Here is a 21,222-nt window from a genome sequence, read left to right on the forward strand (position 1 = left end):
AAGCGCCCTGATTGGTCCGCGCTCCTCTGCTGATCCGCCATTGGTTCGTGCAGTTGCTTTGCACAAGCCAATCAGCACGCTCACGCGAGCTTCTAGCTCTCGCATGTGCTGCAGCAATGCGTTTTAAAATAAAGGCTTCAATATTCTCGAGAAAAGGAGTTTTCCCACAGCGTTTGCAACGCAGTACTCGTTCCCTTATCTCTAAGGGAACCGAGGTTACGTAAGTAACCAAGTACGTTTTGTGTGAACTAATCCTGTTCGTTTTCTCACACAAACCGCTCGTTTCGTGTCTTAGGCCATCAATGTGTACTTACGATGGGGAATTGTTTAATTTGGACTTCTCTGTGCATGCTCTTTGAGATAGTGACCATAGACCTGCATTATATGACTGACAGACAAGAACAGTTTGACCTAAAAATATTAAAATTGAAACTACTGCGGAAACAAAGACACCTACATCTTGGATGCCCTTGAGGTAAGCTAAAACATACCAAAATTTAATTTCAAAGTGAACTATCCCTTTAAGTGAAGTAAATGTATTATAGTAGATACATACAAACAATGAACCTCTAAGTGAGCATAATAGGTCCCCTTTAAAAAGGATGCAAAAGTACTTTTTTACTATACCATCGTGATCATTTTATGTGAAAATATCTGACACAAACATTCTTCAGAATTTCTCCTTTTGTCTTAAAGTAGAAACAGTAGAAGAAAAGTCATATTTGGATGCTCTTGTTTTAGGCGACCATCATGGTGTTCCAGGCCGTGGCTGAATATCATACAGAGATGAAGAACCCACAAAGCTTGGATGTGGAGCTCACAGTGGAAGGAATAAGCACACCTACCAGATGGATTTTTAAAAGACAGAATGTACATATTGCATGGACAGACCAGGTATAACGCATTGCTGATGTTTTTTATTTTCCTTTTCCGGATGACAAAATAAGTTAAAGATTGCAGTGAATGAGGAATTATGGAAGCTTTGCCATTCATGACATGAACATAACTTCAATGGATCACATCAACTATTACATCATTTATTTGATTGTTCTGATGACACAATTATCTGCGTGTGTTCATTCAACAGATCTTGCTAAATAAATACTTGAATGTGACTGCAACAGGAACTGGAACAGCAACTCTCACAGTGAGTTTGAGTGAAAAAAAAACTACATATTTTCCAGTTTTCCAAACTGTAAAACTTTAATTAAAACTACTGTTAATTGTACAGTTATTTACTGTAATCTACGGCAGTGTTTCCCAAACCTGTCCTGAAGGACCCCCAACACTGCACGTTTTCTTTGTCTCCCTAATCAAACACACCTGATCATGTGATAATGAGCTGATGAGTTGAATCAGGTGTGTTTGAGTAGGGAGACAAAGAAAACGTGCAGTGTTGGGGGGCCTTCAGGACAGGTTTGGGAACCACTGATCTACGGTATGTTACTGTAAAGATACCATGCACTAAACTAAAAATCGAGTTCCTCATTTCATTTCATTTGCTATCTATCTATCTATCTATCTATCTATCTATCTATCTATCTATCTATCTATCTATCTATCTATCTATCTATCTATCTATCTATCTATCTATCTATCTATCTATCTATCTATCTATCTATCTATCTATCTATCTATCTAATCTATGAATGAATAAAATCTAAATAAAAATAATAAACTCTATAAATGGAAAACAAAGATATAATGTATTATATATGAAAGTGTTTTTGGCCTTTTTCAGGTGTTCACAGTGTATTATGCCAAACCTGTTAATAAATCTGACTGTAAACTCTTTGATTTGAGTGTCAAAATGGAACACGAGCATGGCGGTAAGATCGAAAGTTGTTTCATTGCTCATAGCTGTAAAACTGAAACTCGCAGTGTGTAATATCAGTATCTGAATTATCTTTCCATGCAGTAAATTTCCTTGGAGCCATTGAAAGCTACAAGCTTACTGTGGAAATCTTGTGAGTGAAAATATGACCGAGTTTCTTCTTAAAGTTTCAAGTTTCTTCTTGTTTTAATGCACAAAGAACGACTGAGTTCATAAACCTGTAAATAATATATTATATAGATTTATTTATCTCCACAGATACAAAAACCAAACAACAGATGCCAGGACTGTTCTGGATGTCGGTTTACTGACAGGATTTCAAAAGCATGAAGGAGGTCCTACAGAGGTGCTGTGAGGATATGCAATTTACATATTAAGAAACATACATTGCAGATATTTATATTATAAAAAAAATCACACTGCAGGACTATTTAAGTGAACTGCAAATAAGCTAGAAAAACTTCATTATGAGGAATATTATATTCACAGCAAAATCCCCAGAGCTAAATTAACTCTGCTTAGATATGGTCCCACTCTAAAGAGTGTTTAAGTAACTCTTAAGTCAGATTTAAAGTTAAAGAGATAATTAAGTGATTAATTAAGTGATGATTGAGCATTAATGAGGAACACCTGTTGTTAACAAGCAGAATCACTGAAGGAAAGAGAAACAACAAGAACAGAATAAAAGATAAACACAAGAACTACAACTGACTTCAGCCACAGCCTTAGATGAAATCAAGCTGTGATTTCTTTGTTATCTTTGTTATTCAAGTATTATACTAATCTTTCTTTCTCTTGGATTAGAAATAAGTATGTTTTGTTCATTCTCATCTGAACTTCTGTTCATTTTAAGTTCATTTTTACCTGTACTTCTGAACCAGCTGTTTTATCATGTATGTTCAATTTCTGCTGTTTTTGCTCTAGACTGCTTTTGCTGCTGCTTCAGGGGCTTGGCCCCGTATCGCTGCTTGCAACTATATTTCTGCTTGTTATCATCAGGTGTTCATCACTAACATTCAATCATCACTTAATTAATCATTTAATTATTTTATTAGCTTCAACTCTGATTCAGAGTTACTTTAACACTCTTTAGAGTGGGACCATATGTACTCTGAGCAGAGTTAAGGGCTGTTTACACAACACCATTTTCAGCTAAAAACGTAAAAAAAATCTATGCGTTTTGGCCCTTCATTTACACGACAACAGCATTGTGGGTGCCTGACAATGCAAACTTTTGAAAACTGGTTTCAACTGGTTTCAAAGTGCAAGTTTTTGAAAACAGTCTCTGTGTAAACAACACAAATGCAAATCTCTGAAAATGATGACTGCATACACATACGTATTATGTGTTCAATCTATAGCAGTGGTTCCCAAACCTGCTCCTGAAGGACCCCCAACACTGCACGTTTTTCTTTGTCTCCCTAATCAAACACACCTGATCATGTGATAATGAGCTGATGAGTTGAATCAGGTGTGTTTGATTAGGGAGACAAAGAAAAACGTGCAGTGTTGGGGGTACTCCAGGACAGGTTTGGGAACCACTGATCTATAGTGTTTCATCGCCATCTAATGGCCTTGTCAGCAGAATACAGCATTTTAGTCATTTTGGGGGATCTGTGTGATTGGGGATCGTTTTGACAATGGTGTCGTTTGTATGTGGAAAACTCAAAGGAAAAACTTCTCAGATTTAAGCATACCATTTTTGTGTAAACATACCCTTAATTTAACTCTGGGGATTTTGCTGTGTAGAAGTGAACTGTAAATATAATGTAAGTGTCATAACTGAAAAGCAAAAAGAGCTTTTATTGACACTAAACTCCAATGACTTCTTCTGAAAGTCACAACAGACCAACAGAGATCATCTGAATCCACAGTGAAATGTACCGAACAAACAGATAATGCTCTATTGAGACATTCAAATAGTTGGAAATAAACTTTTACTAGTATTAGGATTCTTTGGAAGTTAATATTATTTTTAGTTCATTGATTCATTTTTCTCCTTTTGTCACTTCATCTGTCAGTGATCAGAGACAAAGAGCTCAAGATGAAGAAGTAGATCTGTGTGTGCAGGCAGTCCATGTCAATCTCTATGATGTCGAAAAGGAAGTGAAAATGGGTCGTTTTTGCAGCTTGGTTTCTATAAAAGCTGTTTATGGACTAACAAGGAAGTTTTGAGTTTTTAAACATACACAACTTGTTATGGTACAATGACATCTTGTATGTCAAAAGAGCATTAGATTAGAAAATTAGGTTTCTCATGTCATTATGCCTTTAATACACTGATTTTTTTTTTTTTTTTTTTTTTCATCCAATTAATTTTTTTTATACACATAATATGGCAGACATGGTAGATAAGGACGATCTTTTTAACCAATGTCTGGCAAAATCTGTTTAATCAAATAAATGACAAAAACTTTTTAAATCCATGCATTGTTATAAAAAAACACATAAAACCATTGTTTGTTTGTTTCTCCTGCACTGGTCAATTTTGAGATTTTGCTTCTATAAGTTGACTTTCAGACTAGTGGAAAGAAAACATCTAAAATACACATTTAAGTGTTTATTTGAGGTTGTAGATTTAAATCGCAGTACATTTCTTGTGGGATTTTCTTTTTCAGAAATTTCAACTTCAGCAGCTCTTACACACACCAAGAATTTGTAATCTGGCTTTATCCAATGCTCTGATTTCAGAAATGAATGCAAATTAGTTCATTTTTAATTAGATAATGCCTCATCTGCGTATTTCATCATCTGCATTTCAGAAAACTTGTAATACAAAATGTAATGTCTTGATGAACTGGAAAAGTATGGGGATTGTCTATTAGTTAAAAAATACCTTATTCACCTGTGGTGTGTTGCCTTAATATTAATAGTAATGTTAAGTAATATTAATAGTAATGTTAAGTTTTGTGACTGTCATAAATGTGCTTTGATTTCTGTCTCATTAGGTTTATCATAAAAATAAAAAAACGGTTTCCTACAGAATGCATAAAATGCATAATGTGGGACTGCTTCAACCTGCTGCAGTCACTGTGTATGAATATCGCTCACCAGGTGAGCTGCTGGTACATACACACTTTATCCAGAGCCATTTGAGAGAATAATGCGAGTCATCTTTTATACGTTTTTTTTTTTTTTCTAGATGATCGCTGTACAAAGTTCTACCACCCTGAGAGGAAGGATGGCGCTATATACAGCCTGTGTCGTGGAGATCATTGCTGGTGTGCAGAAGGTACAGCAGTTAAACAGTTAAATGTTTATTTCATTTTCTCTCTCTCTCTCTCTCTCTCTCTCTCTCTCTCTCTCTCTCTCTCTCTCTCTCTCTCTCTCTCTCTCTCTCTCTCTCTCTCTCTCTCTCTCTCTCTCTCTCTCTCTCTCTCTCTCTCTCTCTCCCCAATTCAATTCAAATGAGCTATATTGGCTATATTTTAAATAAATAATAAGTCCAGAGAGCAGTTTAAGGTAAAAGAGAGTTCAGCCCTTGTCCCTCATATGATGGCAGGAAGACACATACTGCGCTGCCAGGAGAACTATGAAGGTAAATCAGTAGCAAAACTCGAGAGCACGTAGATGTGAATTTGAGAACTTGTACAATAAATATTCGTACTTGTACAATAAATTTTCATACTTGTACATGAACATTTACACTCACAGCTCAAATGTGAAAACCTGTAAAATAAAAATCTGAAGTTGAATGTTGAAATTTGCACTCGCATACAATAGTCACAAACCTGTATTCTGAATCTGAAGCTGCAGACAAGTAGACACAAATGTGTAAAATGCCATTCACAGAAATACAACGCCAGACACAAACTTGTAATATATATTTTGCGTTTAATCTTACATTCACATTCGCGGTACAACCTCAGTTAGGCACTTGCAACTTCTCAAATCTGTCACTGCAATTTCAAATTTCGCGCCTTGACTTTTGCTACTGTTTTCGCGATATATCAGGTGCAAAACTAACTTGTGCACTTGAAACTCAGAGGCGGTGAGAGAGAAAGGGGGGCGGGAGCAGGGGGTTCAAAGGAGCAGTTTTATTGGTTGGCACCTAGCCAATGAAATCAGGTTTTCCTGATGCTAAATCCAGCCTTGGAGAATATCCTTTCTGATGGTGTACATCCACACTTTAGATTTTCTTATCCCAGACATTGTTAAATATTTAAATCCTTGCCGCCAAGACGCTTCTCTGTCGGTCACGGATTGAAAGTGAAACTTAAATCGGTCACGGGGTGTTTGGATTTATTCACGCACGTTAAAAAAATATTATATACAGCATTATATAAGCATAATAGCATAATAATAACTTTGCACATTTTTAGATACAGCATTATCATAATAGGCTGAATATTGACGTATTGACAGAAAACTGGTAGTTCTATGTGAAATCAGACATTGAGCGCCCCCATATAGCCAAAGTGGCATGATCCTCGTTTCATAACACCTCTGCGAAGATTCGACCGTGAGATTGGTAGTCGAATCAGGCTCCTCCAATCGAAGCATCGAATCTTCGACTATTCAGGGTCACCCCTAATAAATATATATATACACACCTAAAGGATTATTAGGAACACCATATTAATACTGTGTTTGACCCCCTTTCGCCTTCAGAACTGCCTTAATTCTACGTGGCATTGATTCAACAAGGTGCTGAAAGCATTCTTTAGAAATGTTGGCCCATATTGATAGGATAGCATCTTGCAGTTGATGGAGATTTGTGGGATGCACATGCAGGGCACGAAGCTCCCGTTCCACCACATCCCAAAGATGCTCTATTGGGTTGAGATCTGGTGACTGTGGGGGCCATTTTAGTACAGTGAACTCATTGTCATGTTCAAGAAACCAATTTGAAATGATTCGAGCTTTGTGACATGGTGCATTATCCTGCTGGAAGTAGCCATCAGAGGATGGGTACATGGTGGTCATAAAGGGATGGACATGGTCAGAAACAATGCTCAGGTAGGCCGTGGGATTTAAACGATGCCCAATTGGCACTAAGGGGCCTAAAGTGTGCCAAGAAAACATCCCCCACACCATTACACCACCACCACCAGCCTGCACAGTGGTAACAAGGCATGATGGATCCATGTTCTCATTCTGTTTATGTCAAATTCTGACTCTACCATCTGAATGTCTCAACAGAAATCGAGACTCATTAGACCAGGCAACATTTTTCCAGTCTTCAACTGTCCAATTTTGGTGAGCTCGTGCAAATTGTAGCCTCTTTTTCCTATTTGTAGTGGAGATGAGTGGTACCCGGTGGGGTCTTCTGCTGTTGTAGCCCATCCGCCTCAAGGTTGTGCGTGTTGTGGCTTCACAAATGCTTTGCTGCATACCTCGGTTGTAACGAGTGGTTATTTCAGTCAAAGTTGCTCTTCCATCAGCTTGAATCAGTCGGCCCATTCTCCTCTGACCTCTAGCATCAACAAGGCATTTTCGCCCACAGGACTGCCGCATACTGGATGTTTTTCCCTTTTCACACCATTCTTTGTAAACCCTAGAAATGGTTGTGCGTGAAAATCCCAGTAACTGAGCAGATTGTGAAATACTCAGACCAGCCCGTCTGGCACCAACAACCATGCCACGCTCAAAATTGCTTAAATCACCTTTCTTTCCCATTCTGACATTCAGTTTGGAGTTCAGGAGATTGTCTTGACCAGGACCACACCCCTAAATGCATTGAAGCAACTGCCATGTGATTGGTTGATTAGATAATTGCATTAATGAGAAATTGAACAGGTGTTCCTAATAATCCTTTAGGTGAGTGTATATGTGTGTGTGTGTGTGTGTGTGTGTGTAATGTATAAATATAAAAAAAAATTCAAATCTCTCAACATAGAAAATTGCAGTTTCCAGAAGAAGAATCGGGTCAGTGAACAGGAGCGTTTTGATAGAGCCTGTGAATCTGACATGGATTATGGTAAACACATGTTCTCCTTTCTCAGCCATTGAGATCAAGTCTCACAGATCTGATGACAATAATGATATAGCACATATGCTTCACAGTTTATAAAGTCAGAGTAGTGAAGATGGATCTGGCACTGGACACTGACAGTTACGACATGAAGGTGGAGCAGGTGCTGAAAGAAGGTACGGTTCAATATTCACTTGTGTCCATCAAAGTTTGAAGTACATGTTTTTAAAGCATGTAACTCTTGAACTGTGGTTGATGTATGGATGTCCCAGACTAATCTTTCGCTGTTCTGTCCTGTAGGCACTGATGATGATGCTGAGGGGAGAGTCAAACCATTTTTGGCTCGTTCCAGTTGCAGAGAATATTTGGGATTGGTAGAAGGCAAGTCGTACCTCATCATGGGCAATGTTGAACTGACAAACCAAGGAGAAAGGTAAGTGTCCACTGTGTGTCTGTGAATATCATGATTTGCCTGAGCTTAATTTATTTAATGTCTGTAGAATATTGTTCTAGGCTCAATGAAGGGGCAGTTGTTTTTTTGTCAAAATGCATTTTAAATAACCTAGAATAGACTTGAATAAATTAAGAAATGCAGTTGATACCAAATGACTTGAATACACAGCAAAATCCCCAGTGTTAAATTAACACTCCTCAGTGTACATATGTGTCAAGTCAAGTCAAGTCTAGTTTATTTATATAGCGCTTTTCACAATACAGATTGTATCAAAGCAGCTTCACAGTATTAAATTAAAATAATACAACAATGTTTGTTTCTAGTGGAAAACGTCCACGTTTGGTAATGCTGATCAATAGTATACCACACTACAGGGTGTTAAAATGAACACTGAAGCAGTGTTGAAGTTAATGAGATAATTAAGTGATTAAGTGATGTTTGAGCATTATTGAAGATACCTGATGTTAATCAGCAGAATCATTGAAAGAAAGAGACACAACAAGAACAGAAAAAAGAAACAAGAACTACTGACTTCGAGCCATTACACATTATTGCACTTATTATTTTATCAGTTTGGCTTTATTTATGTCATACATCTACACACGTTCTTATTTAGATTTAACAAAAGTTTAGGTGGTAATGTTTTATTAATTGCTTTAGTTGGGCTCTTGACCCTTTCCTTTTTTAACATTAGTTCTTCTCAAAAAACAAAAACAATTGGTTTCACCACCACTCAAAACCAAAATAAATAGTGTTCCAACCAATCACCGACAGGGGGGTTGTGAGGTTTTGCGCTCGTCCACGGCTGCCTATGACGGCTGCACGCGAAAACCTCACAACACCCTCCCCCTGTCGGTGATTGGTTGGAACACTATTTATTTTGGTTTTGAGTGGTGGTGAAACCAATTGTTTTTGTGTGCAGATCTCAGAGCCTAGGCTGCCTACAGAGACGCGTTTTTTTGACGGCCTGCTTATGGGGCGGGCAGCTAGCGGATCGTTAGGAAAGATTAGATGAATGTGATCATTTATGTTTGGGCCTGAAATCGCTGATACAACCTTTAACTTCAGTAAATCAGAGAAAAAGGAGTTTTCCCATTGCGACTAGTGACGCAGTACTCGTTCCCGTTATCTCAGGGAACCAAGGTTACATTAGCAACCAAGTGCGTTTTTGGACTAACAAGGAAGTTTTTAGTTCTGAAACTTGCAGAAAATTCTTATAGTATGATGACCACTTATATGTCAAAACCTCAAGTAAAATTTTCAGTTCATGACCCATTTAAAGGAGGAAATATTCTGATAATAAGGATGTAATTCTTAGAAAATGAAATATTGGCATAAGTGAACTTTGATATTTTGTAAAAGACAAAAAAATAGCTATTTTGTTTCTAAAATATTAATATATGAAAAACTTTCGTCTGCCAAAACAAAGTTAGTGACGTAAGCATTATGCAGGAAGCTATTTGTGAAATCATAAAACTGAGAACACCCCATTAGACACCTGACAAAATATCACGTATTTTGACCTGTTATTAAAATGTTTTGTACAAGTGAAACTGAATTTGTATTAAATGTTTGTCAAAAATGTATAAAAACCAACATGTATACAAAGGATTCTCCTTTTTTATCACTGTCGACATGCGTATAGTTCATTGACCCTTATACTAAAATGATGCATGTGCTTCGTAAATGCATACAGTGTAGTTAAGTCGGTAATTGTGTCTGTTTTGACTTGTTTTTAGTCTGCAGTACATCTTTGGAGAGCGCACCTGGGTTGAATACTGGCCGACAAGGGAGGAAAGCCAAACTCGAGAATACAGGGATCAGTACATCGGCATCTCTTTGCTCCAGAATAGCCTCCTCAGAAGAGGATGTGTTGTATAATTATCCCTGTCAACAACCTCACAGTGCACTCACTGTGTGCTCATACTATGGTCACAATGTGAGTCACCCCAGCTAGAAATATTATTGGACGTGGGCTCCAACATCGCTCAGACGTCAAACGTTTGTTGAAAATGAAAATTGGGTTGACGTATAAACATTTGTTTGAAGTCAGGTTCCAACATCATTAAACAACTCCAAAAACACCATTATCAATGTAATGCTTTAATCCAATAGATCAAACTAGACAGCCAAAATGCAAAACCACGTGTACATATAAACACAAACAAATGATCAATCAAAATTGATACCAGAGATTAAACCCTGAAATGTGACTGCCTGGTATATGATAATAAAAACTTTATTATCAAAAAGTAGCCAACATACTTGATCACTGTATCTCTTACTGTTCTCACCATAACAAACAGTTACAGCTGACAAAGAAAAAACTAACATTAAAAAGTCAAGGCCAAAGATCCCAACTAAAGCAAACATCTTAATGGTGACCACAGTGAGTGCGCTGTGAAGTTACACTTTTAGATCATTGTGACCACATCATGAGTATCCTGGGAGCTCAAATTGTTGACTGGGATATAAACAGCATTTGTTGATTACAGGAAATTAAACATAATCTCTTGCATGTTTGAGCTAAAATACTTGTAATTCTGTATTTTAAAAAAGGGGTGACTGAATGAAACGTGAACATGTTTATTTTAGACTCCTGACTAATTAATCATGGTGTGATATACAGTGCCTTGCAAGAATATTCTAATATCACAAATCCAACATTATAATTTGTTTTGTGTGGTATTTTAAATCTGTATCTAATTTTTATAATCATAAGACAATGGGGTCGGAGCTCAAAAGAGACTCAAAATACTCTGTTGACTTTGATCTTACATACAAGTGTCAAACATCATTCGATCCTGTTAAGTGTCTATTTTTGTGTATACTCGCAATAAAAACAAAGTGTTGTGCTTTTTGCCAAATAAAGAAAAATAAACATGATGCAAGTTCTGCTTTCTCTCTGTCAGTGAAGTCCATTCTGAAACACGTCCGAAAATGAACTATAACTAAGCGAATACTCAGTCAAACAGGCATACAGGCATGAAGCTTGAATTATATTCTTTTAAATGAAGTAATTTATATAAAAAAAAAAAATATTCTCAGTTTATGTGATATGTATGAAAAGAGAGATGTCAGTCGTTCTCATCTCAGCTCATTAAGTTTTAATGTGACCCTGCCCACGGAGAGCACAGTTATTCAAACGCAAATGATCTGAGGCATTCATGCAAACCTGTGAACACCCACAATCAGCTGGATAACACACACCGCGTGTAATCAGAGTCATGTACTTTACGACACTGTGAGGAATAATACTATCTTAATAATAATCCTGGAAAATTTACCTCAGAAGTGCTGCAAGTTTCATTTCGAGAAGCAACGGATCCAGCTGAGGAATAGGTCAGTTCTATATTTGCTTTGTTCTAATCGCAATAGTGTCTGTACACGCAAAAAGACTGTTTAAATATGAATCGCGTTTATGTGTGTGAATGAATGAACAGCTTTTACCAAACTCTATTACTATACTGAGATGAGTAAAAATCGACTAGAAAAATCGGATAGCAAACGCTATGGAAAAACTCCTTTTCTCAAGAATATTGAAGCCTTTATTTTAAAATGTAGTGCAGCTGCACAGCGAGCACAGTGCAGGCTGTCTAAGTGCACTGATTGGCTGGGCTGCGGCAACTGCACAAACCTATGGCGAAGCAGAATGGGCATGGCCAAACCGCCAAAGCGTGCCAGAATGGGCATGGCCGCTGACTATATAAGCGACCCATTCTCGCCGTAGAATCAGATTTAATCTCCTTCAGCGACGACGCATCTCTCTGCATCTCATCGCTGACTTCTCCAGAAAAGAAGCGGTAACACTTTATAATAACTGCACGCTATTAATCATTAGTTAAGCATTAGTAAACAGTTAATTCATAATTTATAAAGCATTAATAGACATTAATAAGCAGTTTATAAATACAGTTATAAATGATTTGTTCTTGATTTTTAAGCATATCTATAATGTGTTTAATAATTGTATTTTCATACTTTATTAATGATCAATTTATCATTTCTAAATGAAGTATAGCATTATTTATAAAGCGGTTATTTAGGAGTTGTCAGTGGTTCATAAGATCACTTAGAAAGTGTAAGTAAATGATTAATAAACTGTTTAAATATATTATTATTCAGACATATAGTAATAGTTACTTAGTGTGTTAATAAATGGTTTATTAACATATATTTCTAATATATTTCTTGTAATTCAGGGTTAATTCAGGTAGTTATAAAGCATTTAGTAGTGGTCAGTTAACTATTTTTGTGAGCTCATCTAAAGTGAGGACTAGTTATGCCTTGTAAAGCATTTATAAAGGAGATTTAAAGGCTGTTACATATTTCTATGTTCTGTATCGCTGTGTGTGTTTGTTTCCTTTTTCTGTTTAGAAGAAAACTAAGCCTTTAAATCTCCTTTATAAATGCTTTATAAGGCATAAATAGTCCTCACTTTAGATGAGCTCACAAAATAGTTAACTGACCACTACTAAATGTTTTATAACTCCCTGAATCTACTACATTTACTTACACTTTCCAAGTGATCTTATTAATCACTGACAACACCTAGTTTGTAAATAATGGTAAATAATGTAACTGGTTTGTAAATAATGCAATACTTCATTTAGAAATGATAAATTGATCATTAATAAAGTATGAAAATACAATTATTAAACACATTATAGATATGCTTATAAATTAAGAATAAAGCATTTATAGCTGTATTTATAAACTGCTTATTAATGTCTATTAATGCTTTATAAATGAATAAATAACTGTTCAGTAATGCTTAACTAATGATTAATAGCATGCAGTTATTATAAAGTGTTACCAAAGAAGCTTCTCTCATCGTTGATCCAGCCCAGCAGCGGAACGCAGAGACCTGCAACAGCAGCTCAGCGACCAGCGGCTCCTGATCAGTTCCTGACTCGACACCGTCAACGCTGATCACCGTTTCCCTGTAGCAATCCGGCAGAGAATCCTTTTTCTAAACAAGCATTCACAAAAAGAGCAAGCGGCATTGATTCAAATGCGGCGTCCGGTCTGTAATTCATGCGGGGCCCTCCTGCATTCATCCAATTCATCCTGCCTCGGCTCTGAGCACGCCAAAGCAGCGCTCAGAGCAACCTCACCCCTTGCGCCCTCCCATTTCCAGCCCTCCTCGAGCCACGGAGGAAGAAACGGCGGGGTCAGAGGATTAATGAGCGTCCTGCGGCAAGCAAACTCATGCCGGATCCGTCCCCGCATGCCTTGCTCCCTCCAGAGAGCAAGTCTTCACCAGTTCTGTTCACGAAGACGGACCAGCGCCTAGGGCTGGGCGATACATCGCATGACATTGTTATGCGCATCTCGTCAGTAAAGCCGGTTCCTTGATTAGTAGTAAATCGCCATCACCTGCTTTCAGATGAAGCGGCATTTACTACAAAGAGCCGTAGTTAACTGACAAGCTGAGCCATATCGCATTAATTATCACGGACGTATCGCTGCGATAATTAATGCGATATGGCTCAGCTTGTCAGTTAACTACGGCTCTGTGTAGTAAATGCCGCTCCATCTGAAAGCAGGTGATGGGGATTTACTACTAATCAAGGAACCGGCTTTACTGACGAGATGCGCATAACAATTTCATGCGATATATCGCCCAGCCCTATCAGCGCCCCTCACTCGAAGTGGGCGGCCTCATCTCGTTCGGCGGATTGGTGGAAGATATGGATGACAATGTGTCAGTGGCGGCGTCTGAGGTCAAGGAGTGGTCGGACTCAACCGTTAATTTGAGCAAATTAGCAAATTTCCTCTTACAAACACCTGGGCGGCCAGGTCCCCGAGTCACGGCAGCCCGCCTCCAGACTTCATTCACATCCCCAATGTGTCAAAACGGGTAGTGAACATAAAAAACCAAGGTTACTCGCAAAAACAGGTGACCGGGTCCCCATCAACAGCGGCCCGTCCCCAGATTTCTTTCAGCCCCTAGCCACTCGGGCCGAGGCCTGGCAAGCCATCCCCGATGTGTCAGGATGGGTAATGAACACAATAAAGCAAGCAATCAATTGGTTCGCAGACCCCCACTCTTTCATGCAGTGGTCAAGACACGCCAGACCGCGCTCTCTCTATTCAACAGTTAGCTGCTTAGTTCAAAGCGGGCTCCCTCGCACCCCTCATAACATTTCAAAGGGCACTGGGCCTCATGGCCTCTGCGTCATCAATACTCCAACTAGACTTACTGTGCACGAGGAAGATGATTTCGACTGATGCCTCCAACTTAGGTTTGGTCGAGCTCAGAGAAGCGCCTACATATCAACTGAGTCGAGATGAGAGTGGTTTTTATAGAGAAAAGGGAACGAGTATTGCATAGCCGGCCCTGCTATTAGGCTGTGCGTCAGGTGCTGTTGCTTCAGTCGATTTAACCTGATTCTATGGCGAGAATTGGCAGCTTATATAGTAAGCGGCCACACCCATTCTGGCGTGCGCGAGGTGGGAAGCGCACTCATAGGTTAGCGCGTCCTCGCTGCTTCGCCATAGGTTCGTGCAGTTGCCGCAGCCCAGCCAATCAGTGCGCTTAGACAGCTTGCACTGTGCTCGCTGTGCAGCTGCACTGCATTTTAAAATAAAGCCTCAATATTCTCGAGAAAAGGAGTTTTCCCATAGCGTTTGCAACGCAATACTTGTTCCCTTATCTTTCAGAGAACCGAGGTTACACTAGTAACCGAGTACATTCTCCCACCAATCAACACTGTTCTGATATTGTCCGAAATTGGCCTTTTTTTACAGCAAGGGTTAACAGTGTACTTTAAAACAAAAGTACACAAAAAAAATACTCAATTACGTAACGCGTGTAAATGTAATTTGTTACTTTCCACCTCTGCTGATCACCAAACATTAAACAGCATATAAATCAAAACATGGCTAACATGAAATTTTGGCCTATGAAAAGGAAACAACTAAAGCATTAGGGTTGTTGATGGACTCGATCTACTGCATCTGTTTTGATCATCGGTCTGAAGTCTTCAAAAATGTGATTTTATCCGATTTTTGTTCAAAATGTTGCTTTTTTAAATGAAACTTACCCACATTCAAATGTTGATTAAAAAAACAGGATACATGAAGCTATTTTTGATTTATTTATTTTTTTAAAGCAAGCTCTGTTATTTTGATGCAGACTGCACATATATAAAGTTTACAATGCAGAACATGGTTTCATTATCCTGGCAAGCCAGACCTAAGTCAAGATGTTGGGTCTGGCAACTCACCATAGACACGGCTCAATCCGAGGGGCGGGATAAACGGCTGTCTTTCAAATTCCCTCTGCACGCAATAGGACAGCGCTTCAACCAACCAGAGCGTTTTCCCAACAGCGGAGCTAGTTTATAGATTCAACTTTTGCCATATCTGGCCGGCAAAACTACGAACACATCTTCCTTTTTTTAAGAATGACTTAAGTGCCGTTCTTTGCTCTTTTCTCAAAGAAAAACTTAACTCCAAGTCCTCCAGAGTCGCGGACAAAGCTGATTCGAAAGATGTTCGCCAGCAGCAGCCATTCTTTGTTTTCAAGTAGCAGGGAACCTGCTCTGTCGTCATTATGTTAAGCCCGCCCCACCTACTCTATACACGACGTGATTGGCCTGACGCAATTTAGGTTTTTGCAGCTCGAAAGTCAATGGAGAGTTGCTAGACTGCCCTGGCTGCAAAATAATTTTAGGTGCGTCTAGATTTCTAGGCTATGGTTTCATTGTTTGTATATATGTATGTATGTATATATATAATTTTTTTATTTTTATTTATTTTTTTTTTTTTTTATTGAGCAGATTATTAAATGACAATATATATGCATGACATACATGGAGAACATCACAACCTACTGTTTTCTTTTTTAACATCCATAGAAATTAATGAATAAAAATTATATAAAAATAACCGGAACATCATCCTTATCCCTACCCATCCTATACCCCACAAAAAATAAATGGAAAACAATCCAAAGAAGGGACAGTCTCAGCAAAGGAGTCTCTGAGAGGAGTGTTACATTTTTTCCAGGAGTAGAAAGGACATCAAGTCCTTCAACCAAGAAAAATTTGGAGGGGGCAAGAGGATTTGCAATGCAACAATATTCCTCTTCTGGCTGCCAATGAAGCAAAAGCAACAGAATCCGCATGCCGCTTGTTGTACAATCCATTAACGGGTTACTCCAAAAATTGCAATTATTGGGCAGGGTTTCACAGAAACATTAAGAGCCTTTGACAAAAAAGAAGACCAGAATGAATACAGTTTAGGACAAGTATAAAATGCATGAGTATCTTCTGGGGACAGTGAACATTTGCACCTCTCAACTGAATATGATTTAAACGAGCACAGATGCGGACAGAATTAATTTTAGCTGGAGCATTATTCCACAGCTCCTCATCAAGTTCCAGTCCTAGCTCTCTCTCCCAGGTTTCCTTGAGTGCAAAAAGAAGAGGAACTGTGAAGAGCGTAACCGGCCATAAATTGAGGCAATATGTGATTTTGGAAGTGACATTATATATTCAATTAAAGTTTTCTTTGGCTGGTGAGGGAAGGTAGCAATGTGTGTTTTAGCAAAGTCATGTAATTGCAAATAGTGGAATAAATTGGATTTATAAGTTTTATAAATTGAATCTACTCAGCAAATCTTTAAATGACACAAATGTGTGATGAGAAAACAAATCATGAAACAAAACTAGGCCCTTCTCCCTGAGTGGTGCAAAAGTTGAATCCAAAGTAGAGGGTACGAAGAGAAGATTACCACAAATAGGCATAAAGGTGGATTTTGAGACTTTCTTTTCGCAGTTTTTAAGCATTTCACAACCTACACACAAACTACAAATGAATAGGCCTGGTGCTAATTATTAATGTGTGCACAACTACCCATCTATTTGACAAATTCACAAATGTGCATCACTACATTTAAACTAATACAATACAACTTGTGTGTGAAAAATCCAGAAACGCATGAATGTGCAGCATTTTGTACAAATAGAGACATAGTTGTTAATACAAAACCACAATTTTGTATTAATGTAGGCCAGAATTTGTGCATGCAACAAGTCAGATGTGCATTTGTGGATTAGGTGACACGCTTGCATTAATTGACTCATTTCTGAGTCAATCCTATTTGATTCATTTGGATTTTTGAGACTTTCATTTCGCCGGTTTAGACTTGCACGATCCACTCACACAGTCTGAGAAAACCTAGATGGCAGTATTCTGCTAAAACAGACAACGGCACTGTAATCAAGCGTTCTTCCCCATATAATACTACACTTAATGTGGATTAAGAAAGTGATATTGAAGCACCAAATTTAGTACACAACATAGGCCTACCTTATTAATAAAGCATATGTAGAAGCAAACAGATGAAATCAGATTATGAACAATACCCATAGAAAACCATTATAAAACGCTTTACGTGCAATAGCGCGTTGCATGTTCAATAAGGTGTATGGCTACTGACTTTTAACATCACCGTTTTACTGACTTTTAACATCACCGTCTTACTGCATTCATGTTAAGCTTTTTCTTTATAATCGGCTCTATGGGAGAAAAACTACAGACAATAGCCTGAACGCAATGCGTAATAAAAAGAAAATCAATCTGATGAAAGTGCTCGTTGCCGCTGCGATCAGTGGCGCGGATACTGTGTTTGTTTGTGGCTCGCGCACAGTCTTCACTCGGACGTGCGCTTCAATGTGGAGAGACTCTCTATTCGTTCCGGTGAAATTACAAAACAAACTGCACACAAACGTGTCCCTGCCTGATATACAACCACTGATAAACATGATCGGTTTTGATGAGAAAAAAAAACTATGAGTACGGATTAGAACCCAGAACCTCTGACACGGTTGGCAAAAGTTCTGCCCCTGAACCATTTAAATACACACTTAAAATAGTCGGATCAACATATAATATCATTGAATGCCAGGATTGGTAGTTCGGTAGCAGCGGACAGAGGTTGGAAGTACGCAATATCGCGTAAGGATCACACCCTAACGATATTATTTTTTTAAAGTAGCGTTTCTTTTCATGGCAGTCGAGGTGCGAAATGTTGTCTTTCGTAGCCATTTACTGTATCTGTACGAAGCTGTAAATAGTAGCAAGCTAGCTAATGCTTGTCTGTACCATAGAAAGTACTCGATAGGTACTCAAGATGGCGGCAGTCAACTGGAAAAAGAGCGGATGACGTAAGCGGTCACGTGAAATTATATTGATGTATAGATGGGTAGCTGTGCACACATTAATAATTAGCACCAGGTCTATTCATTTGTAGTTGTTTGTGTGTGGGTTGTGAAATGCTTAAAAACACAGCAAAATGAAAGTCTCAAAATCCAAATGAATTAAATGAGATCGACTCAGAAAAGACGTCAATGAATGCATGCGTGTCACCTGATCCACAAACGCATGTCTTCTTTGTTGCATGCGCAAATTATGACACACTAATACAAAGAAAACATTTGTATTCACAAAAATGTCTCTATTTGTACAAATCTACACATTCATTCAATTTTGAATTTTGCACACGCAAGTTGAAAGGCATTTGGTTGTGGATAGTAAAACATATCTGCAACATTTATCAAGTTCATGGATAATCCCAGCCAGCACAGCCATGTGGGGCCCAAATGGGTTTGACCTGGGCTATCTAACTGGGGCCCAGCCAGTTTTGTCCTCGGTTTCCATGTAGGCCCCACATGGGTTTGCCCAGATGAAATGAACACTGCTTAGTGTGCACAGTACAGGCTGTTAAATGTAACACTGAATCAGTGTTGGAGGTAATGAGATAATTAAGTGATTGAATAATGATTGTGCATTATTGATGAACACCTGCTGTTAACAAGCAGAATCACTGAAGCAAAGAGAAACACAAGAACTACTTCCAGCCACAGCCTTGGATGAAATTAACTGAAGATAAAATACATTACGGCCCGGTTTCACAGACAGGGCTTAGACTAAGCCAGGATTAGACCATAGATCAATTAGGACATTTAAGTAATTTTTATAAACATGCTTAGAAAAAAACATTACCGATGTGCATCTTAAAACTAAAAAGGCACTGATATATTTTTAAGATCAGTCAGTGCAAGTTTATTTCAGTGGAAACAGCTCAGACTTACATTTTAGTCTAGGACTAGTCTTAAGCCCTGTCTGTGAAACCAGGGGTATATCTCTCAAGATCTGATTAAACAACTCCACAAACAGCATTACCAGCTTCACTTATTACTAACCAGACTGACTTTATTTATGTCAGACATCTACAGAAAAGAATTAAGAAGAGGTTTAGATGTTGATTACTTATTTGAAAGTAATAGTTTGATTTGATGTTACCACTGTGGCGATCAGTGTGTGCTTTAGTCAGGCTCTTGACTTTTTAACATTAGTTTTTCTCTGGCAGCTGTATCTGTTTGTTATGGCGAGAACAGCAAGAGAAAATATAATCAGATGCTGTAAGCTGATTGATGATAAGAGTATAATCATCATGTAGTGGCTTAGCTCATTGATTATGTGTGAGGTTTATACGGGTAGTATGTTATTCATTTTGTTTTATTGTTGTGATTCTACAGTAAAAAAAAATAATAGAATTTAATCAGAACGTCAAATGATTTTTAACACGGCATTTACATATTTTGGGCTCCTGTGAGATTTACTCGCACACAGACATCAAGAATCAGCATATAAATCTCAACAATGGTGACATGCTTCATGGTGCAATGCATTCTGGGAGCCATGGATAAGTTTCGTATGATGCACTCAGAATGCATTGCAGCATGAAGCATGTCACCATTGTTGAGATTCATATGCTGATTATTGATGTCTGTGTGCAAGTAGAACTTTCAGTAGTCCAACATGTGTAAATGGGGTTTGGGGTTAAATTAACATGTGTAAATGGAGCACCTGATTATCTTTTCTCTTGCTGTTCTCACCATAACAAACAGATACAGCTGCCTGGGAAAAACAAATGTTAAAAAGTCAAGAGCCTGACTAAAGCACACACTGATCGCCACAATGGTAACATCAAATCAAACTACTTACTTTCAAATAAATAATCAACATCTAAACCTCTGTTAATTCTCAATAAGAACTTCTCTAGATGTCTGACAGAAATAAAGTCAGTCTGGTTAGTAATAAGTGAAGCGGTAATGCTGTTTGTGGAGTTGTTTAATCAGATCTTGAGAGATTTAATGTATTTTATCTTCAGTTGATTTCATCCAAGGTTGTGGCTGGAAGTAGTTCTTGTGTTTCTCTTTCCTTCAGTGATTCTGCTTGTTAACAGCAGGTGTTCGTCAATAATGCACAATCATTATTCAATCACTTAATTATCTCATTACCTCCAACACTGATTCAGTGTTACATTTAACAGCCTGTACTGTGCACACTAAGCAGTGTTCATTTCATCTGGGCAAACCCATGTGGGGCCTACATGGAAACCGAGGACAAAACTGGCTGGGTCCCAGTTAGATAGCCCAGGTCAAACCCATTTGGGCCCCACATGGCTGTGCTGGCTGGGATTGTGCTTGCAAACGTTAATCATTTTGATATTCGTCCCATAAAGATCAACAGAGCGGCTGCCAGTTTACCAAAGGTTGAATTTACACAACAGGTTTTTGCAGGTCATTTACGGGAAATCTGAATTTGACTGCTGTTACTCTTCATATTTATGAGATCTTTATTAATCTCCCGCACTGAATTTGCATTTGTGTTTTTCATTAGGCACTGATTCAAAAGACTTTATTCAGATTTATTCAGAGTCTATATGTTAAATGAACTTAAAATATATATTTTATTTATAAAATGTATGAAAAGTTAATTGTGTATCACACAGGAGATTCATAAAGATCTCATAAGGATTTGAAAAGTGAATGGCAGTCAAACATAAATATTACTTGCTATACTGTTAGATTGTAGATCGCTGAACTGAAGTGTCAGTTTACTTACAAAACAAATGCAAAAAAAACAGAGAGAGAGAAGTTTGGACTGTGAGGGTGACGGAGGCGGGTATAAATCTGAGCTGTTGCAGGTTCACACACACAC

At 38.2% G+C, this 21,222-nt stretch overlaps 1 protein-coding gene across 1 annotated transcript in view; it reads left to right on the forward strand.

Moving 5' to 3' along the window:
• LOC308687930 (complement C3-like) overlaps positions 1–11,097 on the forward strand; it is a gene marked incomplete at its 5' end in the record, with an annotated part of 43,158 nt that extends 32,061 nt beyond the window's left edge. The window contains 11 exons of the mRNA XM_081360749.1: positions 742–894; positions 1,088–1,147; positions 1,742–1,829; positions 1,919–1,967; positions 2,093–2,180; positions 4,783–4,888; positions 4,977–5,066; positions 7,674–7,754; positions 7,841–7,924; positions 8,049–8,181; positions 9,942–11,097. Coding sequence (XP_081216875.1) covers positions 742–894; positions 1,088–1,147; positions 1,742–1,829; positions 1,919–1,967; positions 2,093–2,180; positions 4,783–4,888; positions 4,977–5,066; positions 7,674–7,754; positions 7,841–7,924; positions 8,049–8,181; positions 9,942–10,083 — 1,074 coding nt within the window. The 3' untranslated portion in view covers positions 10,084–11,097. The remainder of the gene's footprint in view (positions 1–741; positions 895–1,087; positions 1,148–1,741; positions 1,830–1,918; positions 1,968–2,092; positions 2,181–4,782; positions 4,889–4,976; positions 5,067–7,673; positions 7,755–7,840; positions 7,925–8,048; positions 8,182–9,941) is intronic.
• Between the last annotated feature and the right edge of the window lie 10,125 nt (positions 11,098–21,222).

The sequence above is a fragment of the Scardinius erythrophthalmus genome (assembly GCF_964197995.2).
Source record: "Scardinius erythrophthalmus genome assembly, chromosome: 3".
Taxonomy (NCBI): Eukaryota; Metazoa; Chordata; class Actinopteri; order Cypriniformes; family Leuciscidae; genus Scardinius; species Scardinius erythrophthalmus.